At 43.6% G+C, this 24,721-nt stretch overlaps 1 protein-coding gene across 10 annotated transcripts in view; it reads right to left on the bottom strand.

Moving 5' to 3' along the window:
- YIPF1 (Yip1 domain family member 1) overlaps positions 1–24,721 on the bottom strand; it is a 51,677-nt gene that overhangs the window by 5,013 nt on the left and 21,943 nt on the right. For 5 of the 10 annotated variants that reach the window (XM_025288688.2, XM_044944993.2, XM_025288687.2 and 2 more), the window contains 6 exons: positions 21,341–21,421; positions 20,984–21,071; positions 15,081–15,197; positions 11,599–11,765; positions 11,074–11,256; positions 6,693–6,823 (listed from right to left, as the gene is read on the bottom strand). In XM_025288688.2, coding sequence (XP_025144473.1) covers positions 6,734–6,823; positions 11,074–11,256; positions 11,599–11,765; positions 15,081–15,197; positions 20,984–21,071; positions 21,341–21,421 — 726 coding nt within the window. In that variant the 3' untranslated portion in view covers positions 6,693–6,733. Of the gene's footprint in view, positions 1–78; positions 415–2,976; positions 2,996–3,980; positions 4,565–5,926; positions 6,253–6,692; positions 6,824–11,073; positions 11,257–11,598; positions 11,766–15,080; positions 15,198–20,983; positions 21,072–21,340; positions 21,422–24,721 lie in introns of those variants that run through there. The other 5 variants (XM_044944991.1, XM_044944992.1, XM_044944990.1 and 2 more) reach the window with 5 other exon arrangements.

Here is a 24,721-nt window from a genome sequence, read left to right as displayed (position 1 = left end):
AAGCACTGAGTCCTACCCACTGGACTGCCAGGGATTTCCCTTCAAAGATTTTAAAGTAACATTTCCAGTAATTAAAGGTAGTTTGGAACTTTTATTACTAGATTATTGTGAGTGCACGGTGGATAAAACAGGTAAGTACTTATGTGAGGGGTTTCCCAAGTGGTCCAGTGGTAAAGAATCCACCTGCCAATGCAGGAGATGCAGGAGACTTGGGTTCATTCCCTGGGTCAGGAGATCCCCTGGAGGAAGAAATGGCCACCTACTCTAGTATTCTTGCCTGGAGAATCCCATGGACAGAAGAGCCTGGTAGGCTGCAGTCCATAGGGCCGCAGAGTCGGACACTACTGAGCATCTGAGCACACACTTATGTGGCAGTCCAATTCTATCACCAATGGTATCAGTGAGAAGTGAAATCTTCAACACAGGAGAAAGGAGATATGAATATATGATAAAAGCAATTTAGTAAGAACTCTGTAGTACTGAACAGGAATTGGGAGTATCAGTATGAACTCACATATGTTCCATCAAGCAAACAACAGCCATACACACTGAAAAGGCCTGAAAACAATGACCAAGCCAATTGCAACGAGCAACTCTAGCATCCAGATTGTGACCTGAAAATTCCATTCCCCACTGAATGGAACCAGGAGTCCTTAGAGAAATGGCTCAGTCTGGGTCTGGAACAGGAAAAGTTCAAAATGAGCCGAGAACATTTGGTTATAACAGACAGCAAGGCAGTTAACAGAGACTCCTAGAGTTGTGCCAACAAGACCCAGGGGCCAACTGGTGTCCAAATATAGGACAATCTGAGCATCAGTAAGCATAATATTTGCAATGGTCTGAAGCTAATTGGTCATTGCTGCAGAGTCCTAGTGAACCAACTACAATTTTGAAAGCAGGTAAAAAAGAAAACAATCATTTATCTTGCTTTTCTTATACATAAACTATATCAATGGACACCCAAACAGATGAAAGGAAATTTTTATTAAAGAAATATTCTAGTTAATAAAGGAAGAAAGATAGAATTGAAATATGACTGTTTTAAAACCCCTACTGAATCAATGAATCTAAGCATAGCTTATTAATGGCTTCTAATATCAAACAGAGAGATAATTAGACATTATGAGTTTATGGATGGAAGAATTTTACAGCACACATCAAGTAGTCTTGCCAAAAAATCATATCTGAATCTGATCAAACCTTCAGATACAACCATCAATTCACAGAAAACAGAGGACAGAGTTATATGTTAAATGATACCATGGAGAAACAATCAGCAAAATCCACGATAAATGAGCTTTCAACAAATAAATGGCAAAAGGAAAGAGAAAGAGAGAGATGGAATAGAACTCTATAATTTAAAAGGCATTTAAAGGCAATTATCCTGCAATTAAAAAGGAAAAAAAAAAGGCATTTAAGGTGCCTTCCCATTTAAGGTGGTCTACTGGCTAAGACTCTGCATTCCCAATGCAGGGGGCTTGGGTTTGATCCCTGGTCAGGGAACCAGATCCCACATGTTGCAACTAAAACAGCCCGTATGCCACAAAGAAGACCAGAGGCCCTGCCTGCTGCAGTGAGGAGCCAGTGCCATCAGATACATACATAAATAACTTTAAAAACAAATAAAAGGCATTTGAGAGATACACTACCCAACTGCAATATGAAATTCAAACACTGAATGTATTTGATATTAAATAATTATGATTTTTGAAATGTGGGTATGGTACTATAGCTAGGTTTTGAAAAGAGTGTATATATACACACATATATATGTACATACACACATATATATACACATACATATATATATATATATATATATTTTTTTTTTTTTAAGATTGTTTTAGCCTTTTATGTTTATTTTTGGCCACACTATGTGGCTTGTAGGATCTAGTTCCCTGACCAGGGATCAAACCCAGGTTCATGTCATTCAAAGTGCAGAAACCTAACCACTAGACTACCAGGGAAGTCTCTGAAAAGAGTATCTTTTATAGATACAGAATATAAATGTTTATGTATGAAAGAACAGGATGTTCTATATTTGCTTCCAAACAATACATGGGAAAGAGATGGAGAATATACGGGTATATGGATGAGATAAGACTGGCTGTGAGTTGACAACTGTTGAAAGTAAAAGAGGGGAAGGGTACTTAGGGATTCATTATACAATTCAGTCTATGAGAGTGAAAGAGGAGAGTGAAAATGCCAGCTTAAAACTCAACATTAAAAAAATCAAGATCATGGCATCCAGTTCCATCACTTCATGGCAAGTAGAAGGGGAGAAAGAGGAAACAGTGACAGATTTTATTTTCTTGGGCTCCAAAATCACTGCGGACGGTGACTGCAGCCATGAAATGAAAAGACACTTCCTCCTTGGAAGGAAAGCTATGACCAACCTAGACAGCATATTAAAAAGCAGAGATATCACTATGCCAACAAAGGTCCATATGGTCAAAGCTATGGTTTTTCCATTAGTCATGTATGGATGTGAGAGTTGGTCCATAAAGAAGGCCTGCCACCACCAAGTCGCTTCAGTCGTGTCCGACTCTATGCGACCCCACGGACTGCAGCCTACCAGGCTTCTCTGTCCATGGGATTCTCCAGGCAAGAACACTGGAGTCAGTTGCCATTCCCTTCTCCAACGCATGAAAGTGGAAAGTGAAAGTGAAGTCACTCAGTCGTGTCTGACTCTTAGGGACCCCAATGGACTGCAGCCTACCAGGCTCCTCCGTCCATGGGATTTGCCAGGCAAGAGTACTGGAGTGGGGTGCCATTGCCTTCTCCAAAGAAGGCTTAGGGCTGAAGAATTGATGCTTTTGAATTGCTGTGCTGGAGAAGACTCTTGAGGGTCCTTTGAGCTGCAAGAAGATCAAACCAGTCAATCTTAAAGAAAATCAACCCGGAGTATTCACTGGAAGGACTGATGCTGAAGCTGAAGTTTCAATACTTGGGCCACTTGATGTGAAGAGCCAACTCACTGGAAAAGACCCTGATGCTGGGAAAGATTGAAGGCAAAAGAAGAAAGGGACAGGAGAGGATGAGATGGTTAGATAGCATCACCAACTCAATGGACATGAATTTGAGCAAACTCTGGGAGATAGTGGAGGACAGAGAAGCCTGGAGTGCTACAGTCCATGGGGTCACAAAGAGTCAGACACAACTTAGTGACTGAACAACAACAACACATTTTCCACTAAATAAATCAAATAAAAGAAGAAAAAGTTATTGTGTTGACCCACTTGCCATTGCAGGTTCTTCCAACTTTCCTCAAAGAAAGGGAACAAAGAAGAAAACTGAGAAATAGCCCAGGAATTGAAAATGGGTTCTCTGGGAAGGGACACTGCAGACGTGGTGTGGAAAAGAATATTAGCTATGCTAATATTAGCTATGCTGTGAAATCATGCAGTTTGGATGCTGTGTTAAAGGGGATTATAGCACTGAGTTAAAGCCGATTTCAGAATAAAAGAACGGATGTGTATAAACCTAGTAAAAACATATGAAGTTTTGGCTTATGAAATGAACTCTTGACATGAGTGAGTGAAAGGATAATTGCATATAAACCCTGGGTATCAAATCAGGAGGGTTTTAATTACAAAGGAGTTTCCTGAAGCCCTCTGCTCATCTCTTAATAAAGCCCATATCACACAGCAGTATAATTATATGCCAGTCGCCCTCCTCTGGATAGAACCACTTGTCATTGCCCCTGGGCAGGCAGCCCCAGTCTGGATTCGGTCCTTCAGACCCTCCATCCCTCAAGCCAAAGTAAGATGCCCTAGGTTCACCAGGGTCCTGGCTCAGAAGAAACGGCACTGGCTCTAAGGTGATGTGCTGTGTGCTTAGTCACTCAGTCACGTCCAGCTCTTTTTACCCCATGGACTGTAGCCCGCCAGGCTCCCCTGTCCATGAGGATTCTCCAGGCAAAAATACTGGAGTGGGTTGCCATGCCCTCCTCCAGGGGATCTTCCCAACCCAGGGATTGAGCCCAGGTCTCCTGCATTGCAGGCGGATTCTTTACCATCTGAACCACCTGATAAATATAAAATAGGAAGGAAAGAACAAAGGAAAGAAGAAAGTAAAACATTCTTTAAAATATCCCAATGACTTATGTAGGGGTAGCATCCCTGATTACAAGTAATCGGAGGCTCCTCTATGATCCTGAGGTTCCAGGGAGAGAAGGGGTTAATGCTTTCCCAGCAATCCCTTTCAGGCTAAGCCTTCCGATGCACAGATTTACATGAGGAAGGTTACCTGCAAGATAAAAAGTCATTCCTTTTCCCGAAAGCTGGGAGTCCAGAGATTACAGTGGGAGGCACAGTCAGCTCATAAATCTTCAGGGTTCAGGGCTCTGGGCAGCCCTTCTCATTGACAAAGCAACTGATGCTTCTGCCAGGGAGGCTCCAAAGAAACTGCTTGTCACTATCTCATTTAGAGACTTGACACCAGCACCCTTCGATAGTTCAGCTGGTAGAGCAGAGGACTGTAGAGGTAATTAGAGACTGGATACTCAAATGGAGACACTGACACCCAAGTTTATAGATGTGAGCAAAGCCCAGAGACATCGAACCTGTGAAAATCAGGATGGGAGGTCAGCAAGGGCCCTGAGGGCTAGGCTCTTCCCAGATGCCAGCTTCTGACTCTCTTAAGGTTGACAGCACCTGGGACACTTGGTCTGGAGACATCATAACCAAACTGTATGAAGGAACTGAAGTCCCAGCCCAGGAGCAGGCTGCGGGAGCCCCTCTCCAGGTTGATGTCAGGTGTTCCGAGGCGAGGCAGACAGCCAGACAGCTATGTGTCCTCCACCTCTGTCCCTCTGCAGCTGAGCTTAGGTTTCCTTGTTCGAGGTGATGTGAGTCCACAGCACATGGCAGTGTCTCAATGAATGGCCTGCATCTTCACTCTCCCAAAAACCACAGAAAGCCAACTGCTCTTCCGAAAAACGGGCAATCAGTTGCTTCTGCTCAAGCAAGACCCTCTCTGTGAAGTCTTCCCCCAGGCCAAGTGAGCCAGTGTTTCTGTGCTCCCACAGTGCCCATCAACTAACAGCTTGGCCATGGCACTTCTCACAGAGCCTGGCCCACCGCCTGGTCCTTATCTGATGAGCTGTTTTACCCATGGACCAAAGTGCCTTGAGGCAGACTGTAGCTGATTTTCTAGGTCCCCAGTGCCTCAAATAAACTTCAAGTGAGAGTGTAAATGGTGATCCAGGACTCAGCAAGCCAAGACACCTCTGGGTAAAAGCCCATATCCTGACTCTTGCCTGAATCCTACAAAGTCACCTCCATCTACTCAACAGTAATGAAGCATTTGCTCTGTCTGTGCCAGGTGGGCATTAAGCCAAGACCTGGGAGTGTGAGTGAAACAAGAGTTCCTTCCCCGTGGACCTCAGATCCTGCCCTGAGGCTTTCTCTGCTAACAGTTAATGGAGTCCATTTGCAGGATGAGCTGGACAAGCATGCAGACAATTTAATAGTTATGCAAACAAGCTACCACATGTTCATTCTAAGGCAGTGGGATCCAAAAAACAACCCACTGAGGTAGTGGAAGGAAAATAGAACGTCTATGAATATTTCTCTTTCATTAAAAAGTAAGGAATTAAGCTTTAGTAGTTACTACATGGATTGACAACAGTCTTTGTAAATGCTTCAAATATACACCTATCACTGCAGGTATGTGCCTGTGGCAGACAGGCTCCAAAAGGAGGGGATATATGTATATGTACAGCTGACCCACTATGCTGCATGGCAGAAATTAACACAACACTGTAAAGCAACTGCACTCCAATTAAAAAGAAAAAAAGACTTCACCTTCAAAATGCAGGTGGTGCAGGTTTGATCCCTGGTCGGGGAACTAAGATTCCACATGCCTTGTGGCCAAAAATCCAGAAGAGAAGCAATATTATAACAAATTCAATAAAGACTTTAAAAATGGTCCCAAAAAATCTTTTTAAAAAGTGACATATAATAGAGAGCTTAATGGGATCACAAGGTAAGCAATGACTGCTGGAAGGGAAGGAACACTTCAGATGACTAGGTTGGCTAGTGCAAAGGCAGGATGCGTTCCGGTGATGGTAGCAACTCAGCAAGGCTGCAGGCTCGGAAACTGAGGCCTGGGAGGGCGAGGCGAGAGACCAGCCGAGGAGGATCAGGGTCTTCTTCCTGTACTCTGACACCCTAGGCTAACCACCGACAGTGGAATCATCAAAGAGGCCGGAAAACAAACCAGGCAGGAGAACTGGTAACCTTCAGAGAACTGCATGAGTAATTAAAGAGAGGTCATACTCAGGGTCTGAGGCCAGCCTGACAAGTCACAGAAAAACTGGAGAGAACCATCAGACTGTAATCAAATGGAATAAATCTATATTGTGCTGCCAGGGAGGGGACAGGGAGTAGAAAGATGCTGGAGCCAAAAGGCAGGAACTCCTCTTACAGAAAAATCTGGGAGCTCATGTTTCCCAAATGGATAAAGCCAGATGAGTGAAAGTGAAAGTGTCAGTCGCTCAGTCAAGTTTCCCAAACGGATAAAGCCAGATGAGTAGACTTTCCCACTGAAGCCTCAGCAAGAGGGACATACACATGGACACGCGTGTGCACACACACCACACTGGATCACGCTGATGGATAAAAGGGTCCAGGCCTCTTGATGTTTGATGTTAACAACAGGACTGACATCCCTGCCCATTGTTACTGTACCTCACAGCGAGAAGATGAAAGATATTTTCTTGCTTTCCTCTTTAGCTGGACTTGGCTGCTACAACTGTTTGGTTTGGGGCAGCTGTGCTTGTTAGGAGATGGTCCATCTCTGGTGCATCAAAAAAGTAGGCCTGCAGGAAAGGGAGACCCAGGAGGAGAGTTAAAAAATAATGGTCCAGGTAAATGTCCTAGACTCCATGCTAAGAGCTCTTCTGGGCTCTCGTGGCCCCTACATTTCCCCCACCACTCTGGTCATCACTGAACTGTCTCTATTTCTGTCTTGTACTCGACTGCATGCCTTTTAAATGTTTGCTACCATTTATTAAGCACTTGCTACCTATGACTCAATCTTCATAACAGTCTGGTGGGGTTGTTCTCATTACTCTCATCTGACAGATGAAGAAACTGAGGCTCAGGGAGGCTGTCATTTGATCAGGCACACCCGGCAGCAAGAGATGCGGGCAGGACTCACTGGTCCGTCTTTCCAATTGCAAAGCTCAAGTTGTTCATCACCACAATCTCTCCTCCGAAGACCATGTCCTTCTTGTCTCTGCATCACCAGCCCCTCATGTAGGGCCTGGCACACTATATAAACAATCAATACTTAATGAACTGAACCAAGACAGGCTGCTGCTAAACCACTCGGCTCCCTCTAAAGACCTTTCAAAGAAAGTGCTAGGCAGCCTCTACCTCTTAATTCTTCAGCCTGGAAATGAAAGGTTTGATAAATGCTTCCACTCACCATCTACAATTTAACTGTCAAAAATCAGAAGGAGGTGGAAGACTGGAAAACATTAAGGAGGATCTTCCCACCTGTTTTGGTGTCTGAGAAGCCTAATGTGAGCCCAGGAAAATACCAGTCTCATAGCCTTGAATGAGGGTTGTTCGAAGGACAGGTGAACCCATTAATAAATCCGTGACCACCGCCTGCGCTTCATTCCTGCCTGGAGCAGGGACCTCAGGAAGGTGAAAAAGATAAAAAATCAGTAAGAACCATCTCACCAGCTCTACCCTCTATCAGCCAGAAGGGGGCGCCAACACATCGCACTGGAGTTTCCCCAAGGCACTTTCTATTTCAAGTTAGCGCTTCAACAGTCCATTTCAAAAAGTTTCTAGCAGCAGCCTCCCTCTAGTTTGTCATGTCCCTGGAGAAATGCTATTAGTTTTGAAAGCCTTCCTCCCCAGAGCCCCTTCCAGCAGCTCTGCTTTCTTAAGAAGGAGAAGAATGGCACTAACCCGAGCAGAGGTCAGTCCACACTGCTCGCGTTTGACCCCTCCAGTTATCTCGCACGTGCTCTGGGCCAAGACGCCCCCAGGATGCAAGAACTGCAACTCTCTTCCAGGCTCCTGGAGGAAACCCTCACCAGACAGAACAAGCCGGGAAGCCCAGGTTCTAAACCTGGCTCTGCTAGGAACTCACACTACGACTTTGGACAAGTCTTATCTGCAGAATGAAAGAGCTGTAAAAATAATCTCTAATTAATTTCACAAACAACAGGACACAGACATTCTATCCGTAGCTGTAACCACCTCAAACATAGGCTTGCATGCATGCTCAGTCGCTTCAGTAACGTCCGACTCTGTGAACCAACAGATGGTAGCCTGCAGAGGAGCCAAACACAGGTTTGGGCATCTCCAAACATACCAGCCAAGAACGCACCCTCTACTCTAGTGCCTCCTTAGTCATCCTTGCCAGGCGTATTCCAGGATCAACTTAGATCATGTGCAAGTACAAGCACCAAGGAGCCCTCGGCAGGTGTGGGGCTGTCATATACTTCACTGCCCTGAGGCAAACACACCAATTCATGTTTCCTGTTGGAGAGTAGAAGGCCAAGCTGTCCAGTTCACGCGGTGCCCCTCAGCTCAAATAACTCCCCCGATACTTTTTCTCCCATACAATGATGATAACTGCATGCATCATTCATCCTTACAACAGCAAAAATGCTACCATGTCTTTACTTCTTCTAAGTGAGGAGGTAGGGTCCACCTGCTGCTGCTGCTGCTGCTAAGTCACTTCAGTGGTGTCCGACTCTGTGCGACCCATAGATGGCAGCCCACCAGGCTTCCCGTCCCTGGGATTCTCCAGGCAAGAACACTGGAGTGGGTTGCCATTTCCTTCTCCAACGCATGAAAGTGAAAAATGAAAGTGAAGTCGCTCAGTCATGTCCGATAGGGTCCAGAGGGGCAAGCTAATAAGCAAAAATGCAAGCAGTGATGGAGCTGAGACTAAAGCCTGTCTCCTAATGTCTGCCTCCACCCTCCTGCATTGTGCAACTTCCCCAGAAGAGAACGGAGGCGGCCGACTCCAGGGTGGACAACAGAACCCCAAGCACGGTGGTCTCCTGGCTAAACAGACAGTTCCCCTTCCTCCAGGAGAGAAAACTGTGCTTCCCTTCCAAGAAGTCCTGTACCTGCGATTAGGTGCCTGCTCCACCGTCCAACCTGCCCCATTTCTCAGAACCCTCAGAACTGGACAGGGCAATGTCTTTTCTCCTGCCTCCTTCTCCCCTCCAACTTCTTAACCAGGCATGTGTGTGTGTGTGTGTGTGTGTGTGTGTGTGTGTCTGTGTATGGGTAAGAAGTTCAGAAGAAAGATGGGAAGCCACCAGGGAGAGGCATCAATGAAAGGGCACTGCCCTTTTTTGTGACCCGGGACCACTCTTACTGGGGAACTCGGCAGAACAGGCCACAGAGTGGCCCTGGCAATTTCTGATAACCCAGGCCTCTTTTAATAACTTCTTTACATCTGAAAAAACTATCACAGTATGTGAAGGGTTTTCACAGCCATTTCATCGAGTCTCACTAAAGCCCATGAAGTATAAATCTCCCTAACAGAAAAGGAAGCCCAGGCACTCAATGCCAAGAAGTTCCCAGTCCAGTGTTCTACTTGGTTATGATGCTCTCTTTTAGAAAACTGCTGAGTAGTAAGATGGGCAGGTAAACCCTAACTTCAGTGTTGTTTACCCCAAGAGGGAGTAGTAGGCACAGGAGGTAAAAGATCCTAGCCACAGGTACCAAATTAAATGTGTTAACAACACTACCTCCCTGCTCTGCAACCCTGTCTGCCTTGCTCCTCTCTATTCTTTACAGAACTGAACATGGCAATACCTTTCTTCGCCTCCTTTCCTTCACCAACTTCTTAACAAGGAACGTAACACACACACAAAATTCTAAACAGAGATGGGAAGATGCCAGGGAGAGGTGTTACATCAAGAGTCAGTTTCAATGCAAAGCACATTCTTCCTCAGCAGACAGGAGGGTCACAGCATTTGAACGCATCAGTCCAGAGGTTCCAAGTACCAAACATGAAGAGTGTCACTCTGCTGTGAGTCCTCTGTCTCAAGGGGTTAAAGCTTAGGCACATGTAAAACGCATGTCAACCAACCCTGTGTTTCAGAACTTGGCGCTTTCTAGGAGACTTGTTGAATGATAAAGTATTGGGATCTTATTAAAGCACTCAATGAGACTATGATTGTCTAGAGAAAATATTAAAGATCGAATAGTGCCAAAGATATATTAACTCCTGTTGCAAAGCCTGACCAACGGTCTGGCCATGTGCTATGTGGACATCTTCCTATGGGCATCAACGACCTTAACATTCTTGGACTCAAAATTTTTAAAAAACCTATACCAGTCCTGGTTAAGGCTATTGGCAGCAAATTTCATACACAGTGTGTATAGAAATTAAAAAACCGTATCTCGTTAAGATCAAAGGAAATGGACCTAACTTATGGGCATTTATGGGACAAGTTCTAGGTTAAGTGCTTTATCTGTATTATTTTATCCTCAGAACAGTTTTCTGTGGCAAGAACTATTATACCCACGTTACAGATTAAGAGATCCAGAGAAGTTAGGTTCCCTGCCCAAGTTCACACAGCTGGTGAGTGATAGAGCTGATCTTTAACCTGGATGTGTCTGACTCAAAAAGTACATGCTCTTCCTAAAAAGATACCCAAACACATTAAACATTGTTTTAAATGTTGGTCATCTTAAAAATAACTTCTCTTTTCTATTTTGACTTCATTCTCAAGTTCTCCATCTAAATATGTGCAAAAACCCAGCAAAGGCATGCAGAGGTGGAACTCCCGGACCCCTGCTCCCCAGCCTTAAGTGAAGACACTCATTCATCCCTACTTCCTCTAGCCAGACACCAAATATCAACCAAACTTCAGAAATCAGGTAAAGTCAGAAAAAAAAGAAATTAGGTAAACTCAGAGATTACAACCAAATTCTCATGACTGTTATTTCTCATCCAGCAGAGCCTATTTAAAACAATATTTATTCCAGGGAGCCAGCTTTTAAAGAACCATGGTGTCTGACAGTTTGAGGTCTTAGCGTGGCATCTAAAGCACACCAGAAGAGCATCGGAATGAGACCGTACCAAGCAGCCCACAGAAAGCAGCATGTGAAGCAACACAATCGTCACAATTGTGGCCAATGCGATGCGTCGGTTGTCCTCACGAACAGCTGGCCAAAAGGTCATTGCCAAGACAGAGCCCGAGATGGCCAGGGCAATCATAACTAGAACCCAACGGACCGCTTTCTGGGGGATGATCCACAGTATCTGAAAGAAAAGGAGGGCGGGGAGGGTTAGTTCAGAGTGGCATTTGTTCCTTCCAGGCACACGTGCTCATAAAGGCCGGGGCGCCCATCAGCAGTGGAGCCCTTGCTGCCACCTGGGTTTCCGAGCACAGCCCACAGAAATCCCACCCGTGTGCAGACCGAGGCGAACGCTTCCCTAATGAAGGGCCCAAGACGCACGGAAGGAACTAGGCTCCCCGGCCCCCATTCCCAGAAAATTTCTAAATTCTGGGGTTATTTTTTCAGATGCACATCAGTGTTAGGTTAGAAATAATGATGCCAGCTGAGTAATTGTGGCCTCACTCAGAGTAAGTGTGGTACTTACTGCCGTGGGGATATAAATGAAGAGTGAATATCCATAGACGCATACAATCTCCAAAAATGAATAGGAAACGATGTTCATAACTTTACTGTTTCTCCATACAAGGAAACCCCAGAGTGCGAGAGGAACCAGCCAGGCGTAGGCATAGATGATTGTGGCTGCGATGGACACTGAGGGCGAGAAGACACAAGTTGCAGTTCCACTGTCGCGCTACTTCTGGGACCCCCTGGACTCACTCCCCGCAGGGGTGTCCATCTGCCTCACTGGGTCAGGGGGTGATGTCTTACTGGTTTCGGTCCCTGAGCCTGGCAAGGTACCCGATAAGCGGCAGATGCTCGATAAATGTGCCGAATCCATGTGCCTTCAGCATCTGTCTTTGTGATGATGACTAGCAGTCTCTCCTATGGCTTCTATAATTCACTTTATGACTAACAACTAATAGTATTAAACGACTGAATTATGTACTGAAATACTTCCGAGACCCACACTACAAGTATTTAAATACACGGAGCATTTCAATCATACAAAAGTCAACTATCCCCTTGGAAGAACACGTCCTCTTTCCTAATATAACAAAAGCTGACACTGATTTCTTTAGCAAATTTATGAAAATACCCTGGGAACAGATTAACTTGTTCTGTGTGCTATTTAGAGTTCCTTCTGTCTCTGAAACAGGGAGTTTCAGCTCATTGATGAATTGCTTAAAATAGTCTCCAGTTCCACTTTCTTCTTTAAAAATTCTTGTCTCTGTGGTGCAAATGCTACTGAGTGACTCCTCAGAGCAGCAGCATTCACTGCATTACTTACTGTCCGTCCCTCCTCCTTCCCAGCAGCAGCATGCCCTGGAGGGTTCACTTCACTCTTCTGGAGTGGAGGATCATAAGTGTGGCTCAGTCCACAACACCAGCCCTTCCCATGTGAAAATCAGCAGGTAATCCGTCAAATGCTCTTGGCAAGAAAAAAGCACTCCTAGCAACCATGGCCAGGCTCTGGGTAAGACATGTGATTGTCCAAAACATTCTCCAGCTCCCAGAGCACTTTTTTCATATAAGTAACTCTGTCACTAAGTCAAATGTAATTTTGCTGATCTACTGCCTTTTTCTTGAATAAGGAAAGGAAGAGGCAGGAAACTGCTGCTATGACGATGGCTGTCCACCGGGTGTCAGGCGTTACAGTGAGTGCTTTACTGAGAGGTGACTCTGTATAACGATCAGAGCTACAGACTGTATATACAGACGCTGATCCTAGCTCTGCCACTTGCCGTTTAGTCACCAAGTTGTGTCTGATTCATTGCCACCCCATGGGCTACTGCAGCCCGCCAGGCTGATCTGTCTGGGGGATATCCCAGGCAAGAATTGCTGGAGTGGGTTGCCACTTCCTTCTTCAAGGGATCTTCCCAAGCCAGGGATTGAACCCAGATCTCCTACCTGGCAGGTGGGTTCTTCACCACTGAACCACCTCGGATGCCCAGCTCTGTCACTTATATTAATAGATGAGTGGTGAGTTACTTAACTTTCCTGCCTCAGTATCCTCATCTGTAAAATGGGAATAATAACAGTGCAGTACCTTATAAGACTATTAGAATTAAATGAGTAAAAACAGGTATGTTTAGAACACTGACTGATAAATAATTAATGCCCAATCAAGAATAAGCTTTTTATACTGTTAAGTGATATATAAATATATTATTTCATATAAACTATATCTTTACTCTAGAGATGAGGAAATAAGATCAGAGAGCTAAGTGGTTTGGTTAGGGTCAAATAATTAATAAGTGGAGAAGCAGGATCTGACCTTGGATGTGTCACTTATACTCTTTACATAAAATGGAAAAATATTGACTGATTGAGTCAATAACGACCTCACTAGCATATATATCCCTAGACACCCTGACACTGGGATGCCCAGTCCAACAGGAGTAAGAACAGACAAGGACCCCCGCCCCCTGCCCTCCCAGCTTCCCTCCCAGCTTCCACACCCCCAGGTAGGGTGACTCACTCCTCTTTGTCAATATACTTCTACAGACCTCTGACACAGAAATTAACACAAGCCATTCATTACAGCAATATCCAGTTACCTATTTTTGTTTACTTAACCACTGAACTACTTGAAGGCAGACTGATAGCTCATGGATAACAATGATTGAGTTAAATTTAAACCAAGGTCACTTGACAAATGGAGTTGGGACTGACTCCATAATGGAGGAGAGAAGGGAAAACAGGCACGGAGAGCCGAGGGGAGGAAAGGAAGGCTACATGGACACACACACAGGTAAAAACATTATTCCGTAGACACACAGGTATGGGTACATACATATACGGCAATAGTTCATTTTACTGAATCCTTTTTGTACAAGGCACTATTCTAACCTCTTTATAGACATCACTTCTTTATTCTTACAATAGCCCTATAATATAGACATTTTTATTCCCATTTCACTGACAAGGAATCTGAGGTCAAGAGAGATGAAATAATTTGCCCAACAAGGTAGAAGCTGGTGAGTAAAGCTGGCGGCAGAAGCCGATGGCTGGGGGCCCGAGCTCATGCTCTTACACAGCTTCTCAACAGGAGAGCAGGCCGTGAGGGACAGAGCAAGGGAGGGAGAGGACAGAGAAAGGGGCAAAGGCCGATCTCCTGTTCAGCCAACCACTCCTACCTTGGGTGGCTGTCATCTGCAAGTCCCTAAAAGCTGTTTTTTTGCCCCCAGCTATCCAGTACTGCCACATGAAAGGAAGTTTTGTTTATTTTTTTGACTGCACTGCACAGTTTGTGGGATCTTAGTTCCCCAACCAGGAATCAAAGCCAGGCCCCCAGCAGAGGAAGCACAGTATCCTAACCCCTGGACCACCAGGGAAAGTCCCTAGAAAGGAAGTTTTAAAATAAGAATGTCACCCACAAGCCCATCCTCACCAGGACACTCTCACCTCTGCATTCTCCCTTCTCGGCTCTGACCGTCTGCAGACTTCTCTTTAACAAAACTGCTACCAGCATTGGCATAAGTTTGGATTACGAGTTCTCCACGTTGTTCTAAGTGCTTCATAATTAATGGCTACAGACATAGCTAGCTGAGTCACCATGCCTTAAATAACAAGGCCCCTACTGCTGCTAACAGTTGGATAATACAAATAACGCTACAGTGGAGACTTTTCTACACACTGCTTTTTACTTATTTTGTACATTTTTCTTTGGAGACATTCTGATTGCTACGGGGCCTTGCCTTACAGTGTACCAGAAGAGTACACAGATTCACAATATTGTGGATATACTTAATGCCACTGAATCACACGCTTAAAAATGGTTAAAATGCAACATTTTAGGTTATTTTAACAAAACAAAAGATAAAAAGACTATGTGGATTTATATGGACAGATGATTAGTTTTGAACCCTGATACAGGAAAATGGGCTGCAGGACCTACAGACAGGGGTCCAAGAACTCACAGTTACCAACTGACAGCATTCCAAATAAGTCAAGCTATTCACCAACCTTTTCGGAATTCGGGCACATAGTGGTATGTCTTCTCTCCCAGATGGATTAAGAAGTTGGAAAGATTCCCACTGATTGCTATGGCAAAGACCAATGTGGCACATATCCAAAAGGGGCCTGCAAAGCAAACCAGAAAACTCAGATAAGAAAATGACAAACCAGCTTCATGGAAGCAATGGAAAATGAACTTGAGATGGAATCAGTATTGTTAAGTGGGAATTTTCTTTTTAAAAGGTCAAATACACACTCAGACAGTGGGGACTGAAATGCACAAAACAAAAACACCTTCCTCAATTAGGTGAATGAAGACACTGATTTATTTATATGTCTCTTGTTGGAAGATCATCCAAAAAAATTCATGGACACAGGATACAGGAAGCAAAGGTTACTTCCTTGACATAAGTATCAAATGTTAATGCCAGAGAAAAAAATAATTAAAATTATATAGGTCCTTTGCTGTCTAAACAGAGGAGCAGGGCAAGCTTTAAGAAAGAGTTCATTTAATCTAACAAATCACCATGGGTGTCTGTGTGAGTGCGCATATAAGGCTTTCTTTTTTTCTTTTTTTTTTTTTAATGAAAAAGTAATACACACACACAGTGCATTGTTCAAAAGGCACAAAAGGGGATACAGAGAAAATTAACCTTCTTTCCTCTCCACTCCCTAGCTATTCATTCTCCCACAGAACTCACCACCATAACCAGTTTCTGGTGAACCCTGCCAGAGATTTCTATACACATAAAAGCAAATGCATATTTGTGTGTGTGCTTTAAAGAAATGCTAATATGCATATGTATTTCCACCTTATCATGTCCTGGAGATTCTACTATAGCTATTTATAAGTCACTTCAGTTGTATCGACTGTAGCCCACCAGGCTCCTCTGTCCCTGGAATTCTCCAGGCAAGAATACTGGAGTGGGTTGTCATGCCCTCCTCCAGGGGCCCTTCCCAACCCAGGGATTGAACCCATGTCTCTTATGTCTTCTGCATTGGCAGGCAGATTCTTCACCGCTAGCGCCACCTGGGAAGCCTATAAAATTAAGCTTATTCTTTTAATGATTATAAAATATTCCACTAAGTGAATGAGTACACCATGCTTTAGAAGTCCCTTTCATCATTTCGCTTGATTTCATGACCACTCTTGCTTCTCCCCATCTAGAAAAAGGACTATATGAACAAATACAATTTATAAATCTAGAGATTTTAATAGATTTTAAGAATTTCATTTTTCAATTTCAGTAATATTCTGTAGGGTTTTTTTCTTTTGGATAACTGTAGGCACCATGACATATCACAAAATTAAGAAAATTACTGCGCTGGGGGAGATGACTGGCAGAAATGGATGAGCACTTTTTGAGGCCAAGTTGGTTCCTGAAGGTGGGAAAGGATACACAACAAGCACCTGACTGGGGAGCTCCAAAGAGTCACCAACATCAGCTTCCCAAGCAGTGTCACTGACTCACTAGCCTGCGGGTGCTCTGTTACAGCCAAGGATCAGATCCTGTTCACTGCAGTATTCTGCATGCCTAGCACATAAACAGTGTAACAACAACCAAAAAAAAAAAAACCCTTACAACTAGTAACAGTAATTTAAAAATTCCCCCAAAGCTTTATTGAACAAATGAACAAAACTAACCATGTGTTACTGATGGGCCAAGACCATCCAATCAGGCGACCACAAGCGATCAGAATATTCTAGTACCGTAACTAGGAAGCAGAGACTATCCCGTCAGCTGTCATTTACTACCTCCCTCCTTTGCTCTGGGCCCTGGTGCTGGGGACACAGCGATGTGTGACAGACACAGGCACTGCCTGCTGCACTCAGGCACCCAGGAGGCGTGGCCTCCAGAGACACACACCACCTGCTCCTCCCAGGCCTGCCCCGAGGCTTCACGCTGCCTTCTCTCTTGTTCATGCCTGCCAAAGTCCTACTCCAATTATGGGATGGGGTGGGGTGGGGTGGGAGGAAGCTTTAACTTCATTTGCATTGTGCATTTTTATATTATCAAATATTTCTAACAGAAAGAAAAGCCCAAAAAATGATAAACACTGGTGCACTCAGCATGCTTAGTTTTCAAATCTTTCTAATGCTGCGGTACTACTCATATCCTTCTCCAACATGCTTCTTTTCATCGACTACTGTTCTGAGATGTGTCCTTGTTGATGCTTATAGATCAAATCCATTTCTAAAACCTACAAAATTCTGTATATGAACACACCATATTTACTTTGGTCATTTCAAAATATTTGCTAATTACAAGCAATGAAGAGGCAATGAAGAATAATACTCTTCTATATGTCTTCTTATTTATCTAGGAGGAGAACTGCTAAGTTGTAGGGCAGGAGCATCTTCAGACTGCTCCAATTTGTGGCACCAGTTACATAGCCACCCACATTTTACACAAGGTCCCATGGCTCCATATCCTTGGCAACGCTTGATACCAATGTTTATAAAAAGCTGACTTAAGAGTTATCGCTCCTCTCTGTTTAGACCCTTCAATGGCATCTCATTCAAGCTAAAGCCAAAGTCGTTACTTGCTTCCAAGACCCCATACGATGTGTCCCTCCACACTGGCCCTCTGACCTCATCTCCTAGAGGCCCTGTTCACTCTAGCCCAGGCACACTGGTGTCTTCACTGTTCTTTAAGCACACGAGGCAAGTCCTGCCTCAAGGCCTCTGTACATGCTGAGCTCTCTCTTCCATATTATTTATTTACTTGGCTGTGCTGGGTCATAGTTATGGACGTGGGATCTAATTCACCGAACAGGGATCAAAGTGGGGCCCCTGCACTGGGAGGACAAAGCCTCAGCCACTGGACCATCAGAGAGGTCCCAGAACTCTTTTTTCAAATGCTCTTCTCTGAGACACTTACTTGTATTGCTCCAATTCCTTCAGGTGTTTACTCAGAAATCCACCCACCTACATAACTTTTACTGTCTCTCTTCTCTGCTTTTAAATTTTTACCTTAACATTTATCACTAGCACACTGTGTGTTTCACCTATTTTCTTTGTCTATTGTTAAACTTAGATTATAAATTGCCTCTGGGCAGGGACTTTCGTCTTTTTATTACTGCTGTACCTCCAGTGCCTAGAATAGTAAGTGCTTCATATTTGTTAACTGAATGAATAAATGAAGACAAGCCAAGTTGTATGATGGCTAAATTGATGCACATATGTGATATCATGTTTTAGTTTTTATTTCCCTGATTACAGGCATGTGCTAAGTCACCTCAGTGGTGTCTGACTCTTTGCGACCCTACGGACTGTCGTCCGCCAGGCTCCTCTGTCCATGGGATTCTCCAGGCAAGAATACTTGAGTTGCCACGCCCTCCTGCAGCAGACCAGGGATCGAATCTGCATCTCTTAGGGCTCCTGCATTTGCAGGCGGGTTCTTTACCACTAGTGCCACCTGGGAAGCCCTATTACAGGTGTGGATAAGCATTTTTTCATGTATTTATTGGCCATTTGGGTTTCCTTTTCTGTGAATTGCTTATTTTTTGCTAGAACTTATAATTGGTTTTACTCTTATAATTAGTAGGCACTCTACATATATTCTTGATCTTTATCTTTTGTGGGTTATGTGCTCTGAAATATTATCTTTGGTCTGTGGTTTATTTATTTATTTTACCTTGTTTATGGTTTATTTTGTGGTGTAGAAATTTTAAATTTTGGTGTAAATGTAGTCAAATTTATTCATCTTTCCCTTAGATCCTGCAGACTGGCTCTTCTGTTATCTTGCTCCTGACCACCTTCCTCCAACCCACCCCACAAAGTCAGCCCTCTCTACTAAAAAACTTTCTTTTTTCTAGTTGTACTTTTTTTTGGTTGCACTATGTGGCATGCGGGTCTTCCCTGATCAGGGATCAAACCTGTGTCGCCTGCACTGGGAGCGCAGAGTTTTAACCACGGGACTGCCAGAGAAATCCTGTACTTTCTTTTTTTAAGCATGTCTATGAGCTCATGAGGGCTTCCGCAGCGGCTCAGGTAGTAAAGAACCTGCCTGACAATGTAGGAGACGCGGGTTTGACTCCTGGGTCCAGAAGAGGCCCTGGAGGAGGAAATGACAACCCACTCCAGTGTTCTCGCCTGGAGAATCCTGTGGATAGAAGAGCCTGTTGAGCTACAGTCTGTAGGGTCGCAAGGTGTCAGACAAGACTTAGCGACTAAAACAACAACATGAATTCATGAGGTTAATAGTGCTGTGTAAAGAAGAATGTTTCAGGATCAAAGGTGAGTGGAAAGGAGACTTTCCTTAGCGTCCATTAGAGCAGTTCCACTTTAACTGGTTCTCAATATTGGATAACATCCATAACATTTGATGAAAAGTTTCTGGAGCTTAAAAAAACCAGTTTAATAGAATAATAGGGGCTTTATATTAACACTAAACCAGGTGCTGCAAGTGTGGGTAGTCACTTCAGTTCTGTCCAACTCCTTGAGACCTCATGGACTCTAGCCCACCAGGCTCTTCTGTCCATGGAATTCTCCAGGCAAGAATACTGGAGTGGGTCACCAAGTCCTCCTCCAGGGGATCGTCCTCACCCAGGGATCAAACCCACATCTCTTATGTCTCCTGCATTGGCACCACTTAGGAAGCCCAAACCAGGTGCCAGTTCTACTTTAACTATTTATAATAAATAGTTGATTTATTATATAATATTACATATTTCAAGTGTACATAGTAATAATTTTTAAAAATTATATTCCATTTTTAGTTATTATAAAATATTTGCTATATTCCCTGTGCTGCATCCTTCTAGCTTATTTATTCTATACATAAGCAGTTTGTACCTCCTAACCCTCTACCCCTATCCTGCCCCTCCTCCCTCCCCTCTCCCCTCTGGTAACTACTAGCTTGTTCTCTGTATCTGTGCCTTTGTTTCTTTTCTGTTAGATTCACCAGTTTTAGTTCTTATATTCCACATATAAGTGAAATCACACAGCATGTCTTTTTCTGTCTGACTTATTGAACTAAAGTATAATACCCTCCCAGTTCATCCATAATGTTGTCCCATAAGAATGGGAGTTCTTAGTTTGACAACTTCTAACCTTAGTTTTCTCACATGGAAAACAGAGATAATAGCACTTAATACATTGCCCTCTTGAAAGGATTAAAGACTGTATATACTGATTGGTACACAATAGATTCACATGAATTCCTTTTCCTCTTATAATCAACATGTATAATTGCTCTAATACTTACTGTTTAGCATTAAACATATAAATTATTGAACACTGAGCATCAGGTTCTTCATTAGAAAAATGGAGATAATAGCACCTACCTCAAAGGTCGTTGAAAGAATTAGCTATGCCCAGGTACACCACGTCTTGCATACAGCATCTGCACACAGAAGCACTCAGAGTCTCTGGCTCTCTTCTCCCCTCAAACACAGAGGTCACCAGTGCTGAAACCCTTTCCCTCAGAAGCACTGGATGGACCTCTGGCCCCTCCTCAGACAGCAGGGAGGTTGGGATGACACCAATCCCCGGGCTCATCCCCTTACAAACTCCCAAGGGGAACAGCCTGCCTGAGGGTCAGAGCTAGAACTCAGCATATCAATGAGTAAGTGTAAGAGAGCCTCCTCCACACTCACCCCAACCACCAAATCCTCTAAAATTAAAATCAATAATCTCCTCTATATGAAATGACTTAATTTGTCTCAAGTTTGTAATGTCATTTAAAGACTTTCAAAGGACACACTATTCTTGTCATCATGGCATTAATCAAACATGTAATTGCCTTTTCTCCAAAATTCTTTGCAAGAGCTGCTACTGAAGCTCAGAAGAGACACATAAAACGCTCGTGCCCCACCAACAGTGTGCTTCGCCAGCTTTCGAGACAACCCACACCCTCATCTGCATTTAGCTGGTACATGAAAAAGAACCAAAACGGCGCTACACATACCATAGAGGTCTGGATTGCTGCGGATATACAACCTTACAAAGTTTTTTCCTGGTATTGGCAAAAGAGACCCCTTTATTCTGTCAAAGACCTGCAAAACAGCATAGCAGTAAGTCTACAGATGATTTTTTTTCTTAAAGTTTAGTAAAGTTTAACTACTGCAAAATTGAAACGGTTATTAGAGCTTTTATTGTTTATTATTATTTTATTATTTCATTTAGTATTTTCAAGTGCCAAGAACCCTTTACTTTTGCAGACCATATCCAGTATGCAATACCTGTCACATTACTTGACTGTTTAACAGCAGAAGAAATAAGTCTGCATTATACATCAAAAGAAAGGTGAAACTGGTTTACAGACCTGGTGAGTGTCTACATCAAAGAACGTCTGATAGTATTCAAATGTCCAGAAGGGGGAGCTTTTCTTCTGTCCAGCAAGTAACTGTCAGAGGTAAAATAAAATATAATGAACACAGAATTTCTTTATTCTAGCTACCCAGACAGAGAAAGACAGAGGATCGAAGAGAAACTCAAGAAATACAAAAGACCAAACTCTTCTATATTCATCCATCACTTTTACCATCATTTCAGTTCAGTTCAGTTGCTCAGTCGTGTCCGATTCTTTGCAACCCCATGAATCGCAGCATGCCAGGCCTCCCTGTCCATCACCGACTCCCGGAGTTCACTCAGACTCACGTCCATCGAGTCAGTGATGCCATCCAGCCATCTCATCCTCTGTCATCCCCTTCTCCTCCTGCCCCCAATCCCCCCCAGCATCAGTCTTTTCCAGTGAGTCAACTCTTCACATGAGGTGGCCAAAGTACTGGAGTTTCAGCTTTAGCATCATTCCTTCCAAAGAAATCCCAGGGCTGATCTCCTTCAGAATGGACTGGTTGGATATCCTTGCAGTCCAAGGGACTCTCAAGAGTCTTCTCCAACACCACACTTCAAAAGCATCAATTCTTCGGCGCTCAGCTTTCTTCACAGTCCAACTCTCACATCCATACATGACCACAGGAAAAACCATAGCCTTGACTAGACGGACCTTTGTTGGCAAAGTAATGTCTCTGCTTTTGAATATGCTATCTAGGTTGGTCATAACTTTTCTTCCAAGGAGTAAGCGTCTATTAATTTCATGGCTGCAGTCACCATCTGCAGTGATTTTGGAGCCCAGAAAAATAAAGTCTGACACTGTTTCCACTGTTTCCCCATCTATTTCTCATGAAGTGATGGGACCAGATGCCTTGATCTTCGTTTTCTGAATGTTGAGCTTTAAGCCAACTTTTTCACTCTCCTCTTTCACTTTCATCAAGAGGCTTTTGAGTTCCTCCTCACTTTCTGCCCTAAGGGTGGTGTCATCTGCATATCTGAGGTTATTGATATTTCTCCCGGCAATCTTGATTCCAGCTTGTGCTTCTTCCAGCCCAGCCTTTCTCATGATGTACTCTGCATATAAGTTAAATAAGCAGGGTGACAATATACAGCCTTGACGTACTCCTTTTCCTATTTGGAACCAGTCTGTGGTTCCATGTCCAGTTCTAACTGTTGCTTCCTGACCTGCATACAGGTTTCTCAAGAGGCAGGTCGGGTGGTCTGGTATTCCCATCTCTTGCAGAATTTTCCACAGTTTATTGTGATCCACACAGTCAAAGGCTTTGGCATAGTCAATAAAGCAGAAACAGATGTTTTTCTGGAACTCTCTTGCTTTTTCTATGATCCAGCAGATGTTGGCAATTTGATCTCTGGTTCCTCTGCCTTTTCTAAAACCAGCTTGAACATCAGGAAGTTCACGGTTCACATATTGCTGAAGCCTGGCTTGGAGAATTTTGAGCATTACTTTACTAGAGTGTGAGATGAGTGCAATTGTGCAGTAGTTTGAGCATTCTTTGACATTGCCTTTCTTTGGGATTGGAATGAAAACTGACCTTTTCCAGTCCTGTGGCCACTGCTGAGTTTTCCAAATTTGCTGGCATATTGAGTGCAGCACTTTCACAGCATCATCTTTCAGGATTTGGAATAGCTCAACTGGAATTCCATCACCTCCACTAGCTTTGTTTGTAGTGATGCTTTCTAAGGCCCACTTGACTTCACATTCTAGGATGTCTGGCTCTAGGTGAGTGATCATACCATCATGATTATCGTGGTCGTGAAGATCTTTTTTGTACAGTTCTTCTGTGTATTCTTGCCATCTCTTCTTAATATCTTCTGCTTCTGTTAGGTCCATACCATTTCTGTCCTTTATTGAGCCCATCTTTGCATGAAATGTTCCCTTGGTATCTTTAATTTTCTTAAAGAGATCTCTAGTCTTTCCCATTCTGTTGTTTTCCTCTATTTCTTTGCACTGATCAGTGAGGAAGGCTTTCTTATCTCTTCTTGCTATTCTTTGGAACTCTGCATTCAGATGCTTATATCTTTCCTTTTCTCCTTTGCTTTTCGCTTCTCTTCTTTTCACAGCTATTTGTAAGGCCTCCCCAGACAGCCATTTTGCTTTTTTGCCTTTCTTTTCCATGGGGATGGTCTTGATCCCTGTCTCCCGTACAATGTCACAAACCTCAGTCCACAGTTCATCAGGCACTCTATCTATCAGATCTAGTCCCTTAAATCTATTTCTCACTTCCACTGTATAATCATAAGGGATTTGATTTAGGTCATACCTGAATGGTCTAGTGGTTTTCCCTACTTTCTTTAAGTCTGAATTTGGCAATAAGGAGCTCATGATCTGAGCCACAGTCAGCTCCCGGTCTTATTTTTGCTGACTGTATAGAGCTTCTCCATATTTGGCTGCAAAGAATACAATCAATCTGATTTCGGTGTTGATCATCTGGTGATGCCCATGTGTAGAGTCTTCTCTTGTGTTGTTGAAAGAGGGTGTTTGCTTATTAAAAGGTTTTAAATCCTGGTCCCTCCACTAGGGGGCAGCTTCATCAAATCACTAGACTCATCTCAGTCTTCCTAATCTAAAAAGTATAGCTAACAGATCTGCCTTATAGGGTTATAGGGAGGATTAGATTAATTATTGGGGCTTCCCCAGTGGCTCAGTTGGTAAAGAATCCACCTGCCAATGCAGAAAATGTAAATTTGATCCCTGGGTTGGGAAGATCCCCTGGAGGAGGAAAGGGCAACCCACTCTGGTAGTCTTGCATGGGAAATCCCATAGACAGAGGAGCCTGGCAGGCTACAGTCCATGGAGTCACAAAGAGTTAGACATGACTTAGCAGCTAAACAACAACTCTAGTACAGAAGGACTCAGATTGCCTCAGTTTAAAGTTCCATCTGTACCTGCCAGTTGCATGTCCTGGGGCAAGTCACTTAAACTCTGTGCCTCCGGTTTCTCTTTTATAAAATGAGTATATGACTGCTTTCTGGCCTTTTGGCTACGATCAAGTATAAAATGAGTATAAGAACAGTTCCTTGCATATTGGGTTGTTTTGAGGATTACATGAGATGATCCAAGTGAAGAACTTTAAATGGTATTTGGCAGCTATTAAACACTGAATGCTGCTGCTTCTACATCACTTCAGTCATGTCCGACTCTGTGTGACCCCACAGACGGCAGCTCCCCTGTCCCTGGGATTCTCCAGGCAAGAACACTGGAGTGGATTGCCATCGCCTTCTCCGTAAACACTGAATAAATGTCAGCTATTGTGATTATAATGATAAGAAGAGTCAATATATTACTTTCAGATGAGGAAATCCAGGCTTAGGGAAATTAAAATATCCTACCCAAGACCACAGCGCTATT

This window comes from Bubalus bubalis, chromosome 6 (assembly GCF_019923935.1).
Source record: "Bubalus bubalis isolate 160015118507 breed Murrah chromosome 6, NDDB_SH_1, whole genome shotgun sequence".
NCBI lineage: Eukaryota > Metazoa > Chordata > Mammalia > Artiodactyla > Bovidae > Bubalus > Bubalus bubalis.
Note: the sequence above shows the minus strand (reverse complement) of the source record. Positions and strands in the feature narration are given on the sequence as shown.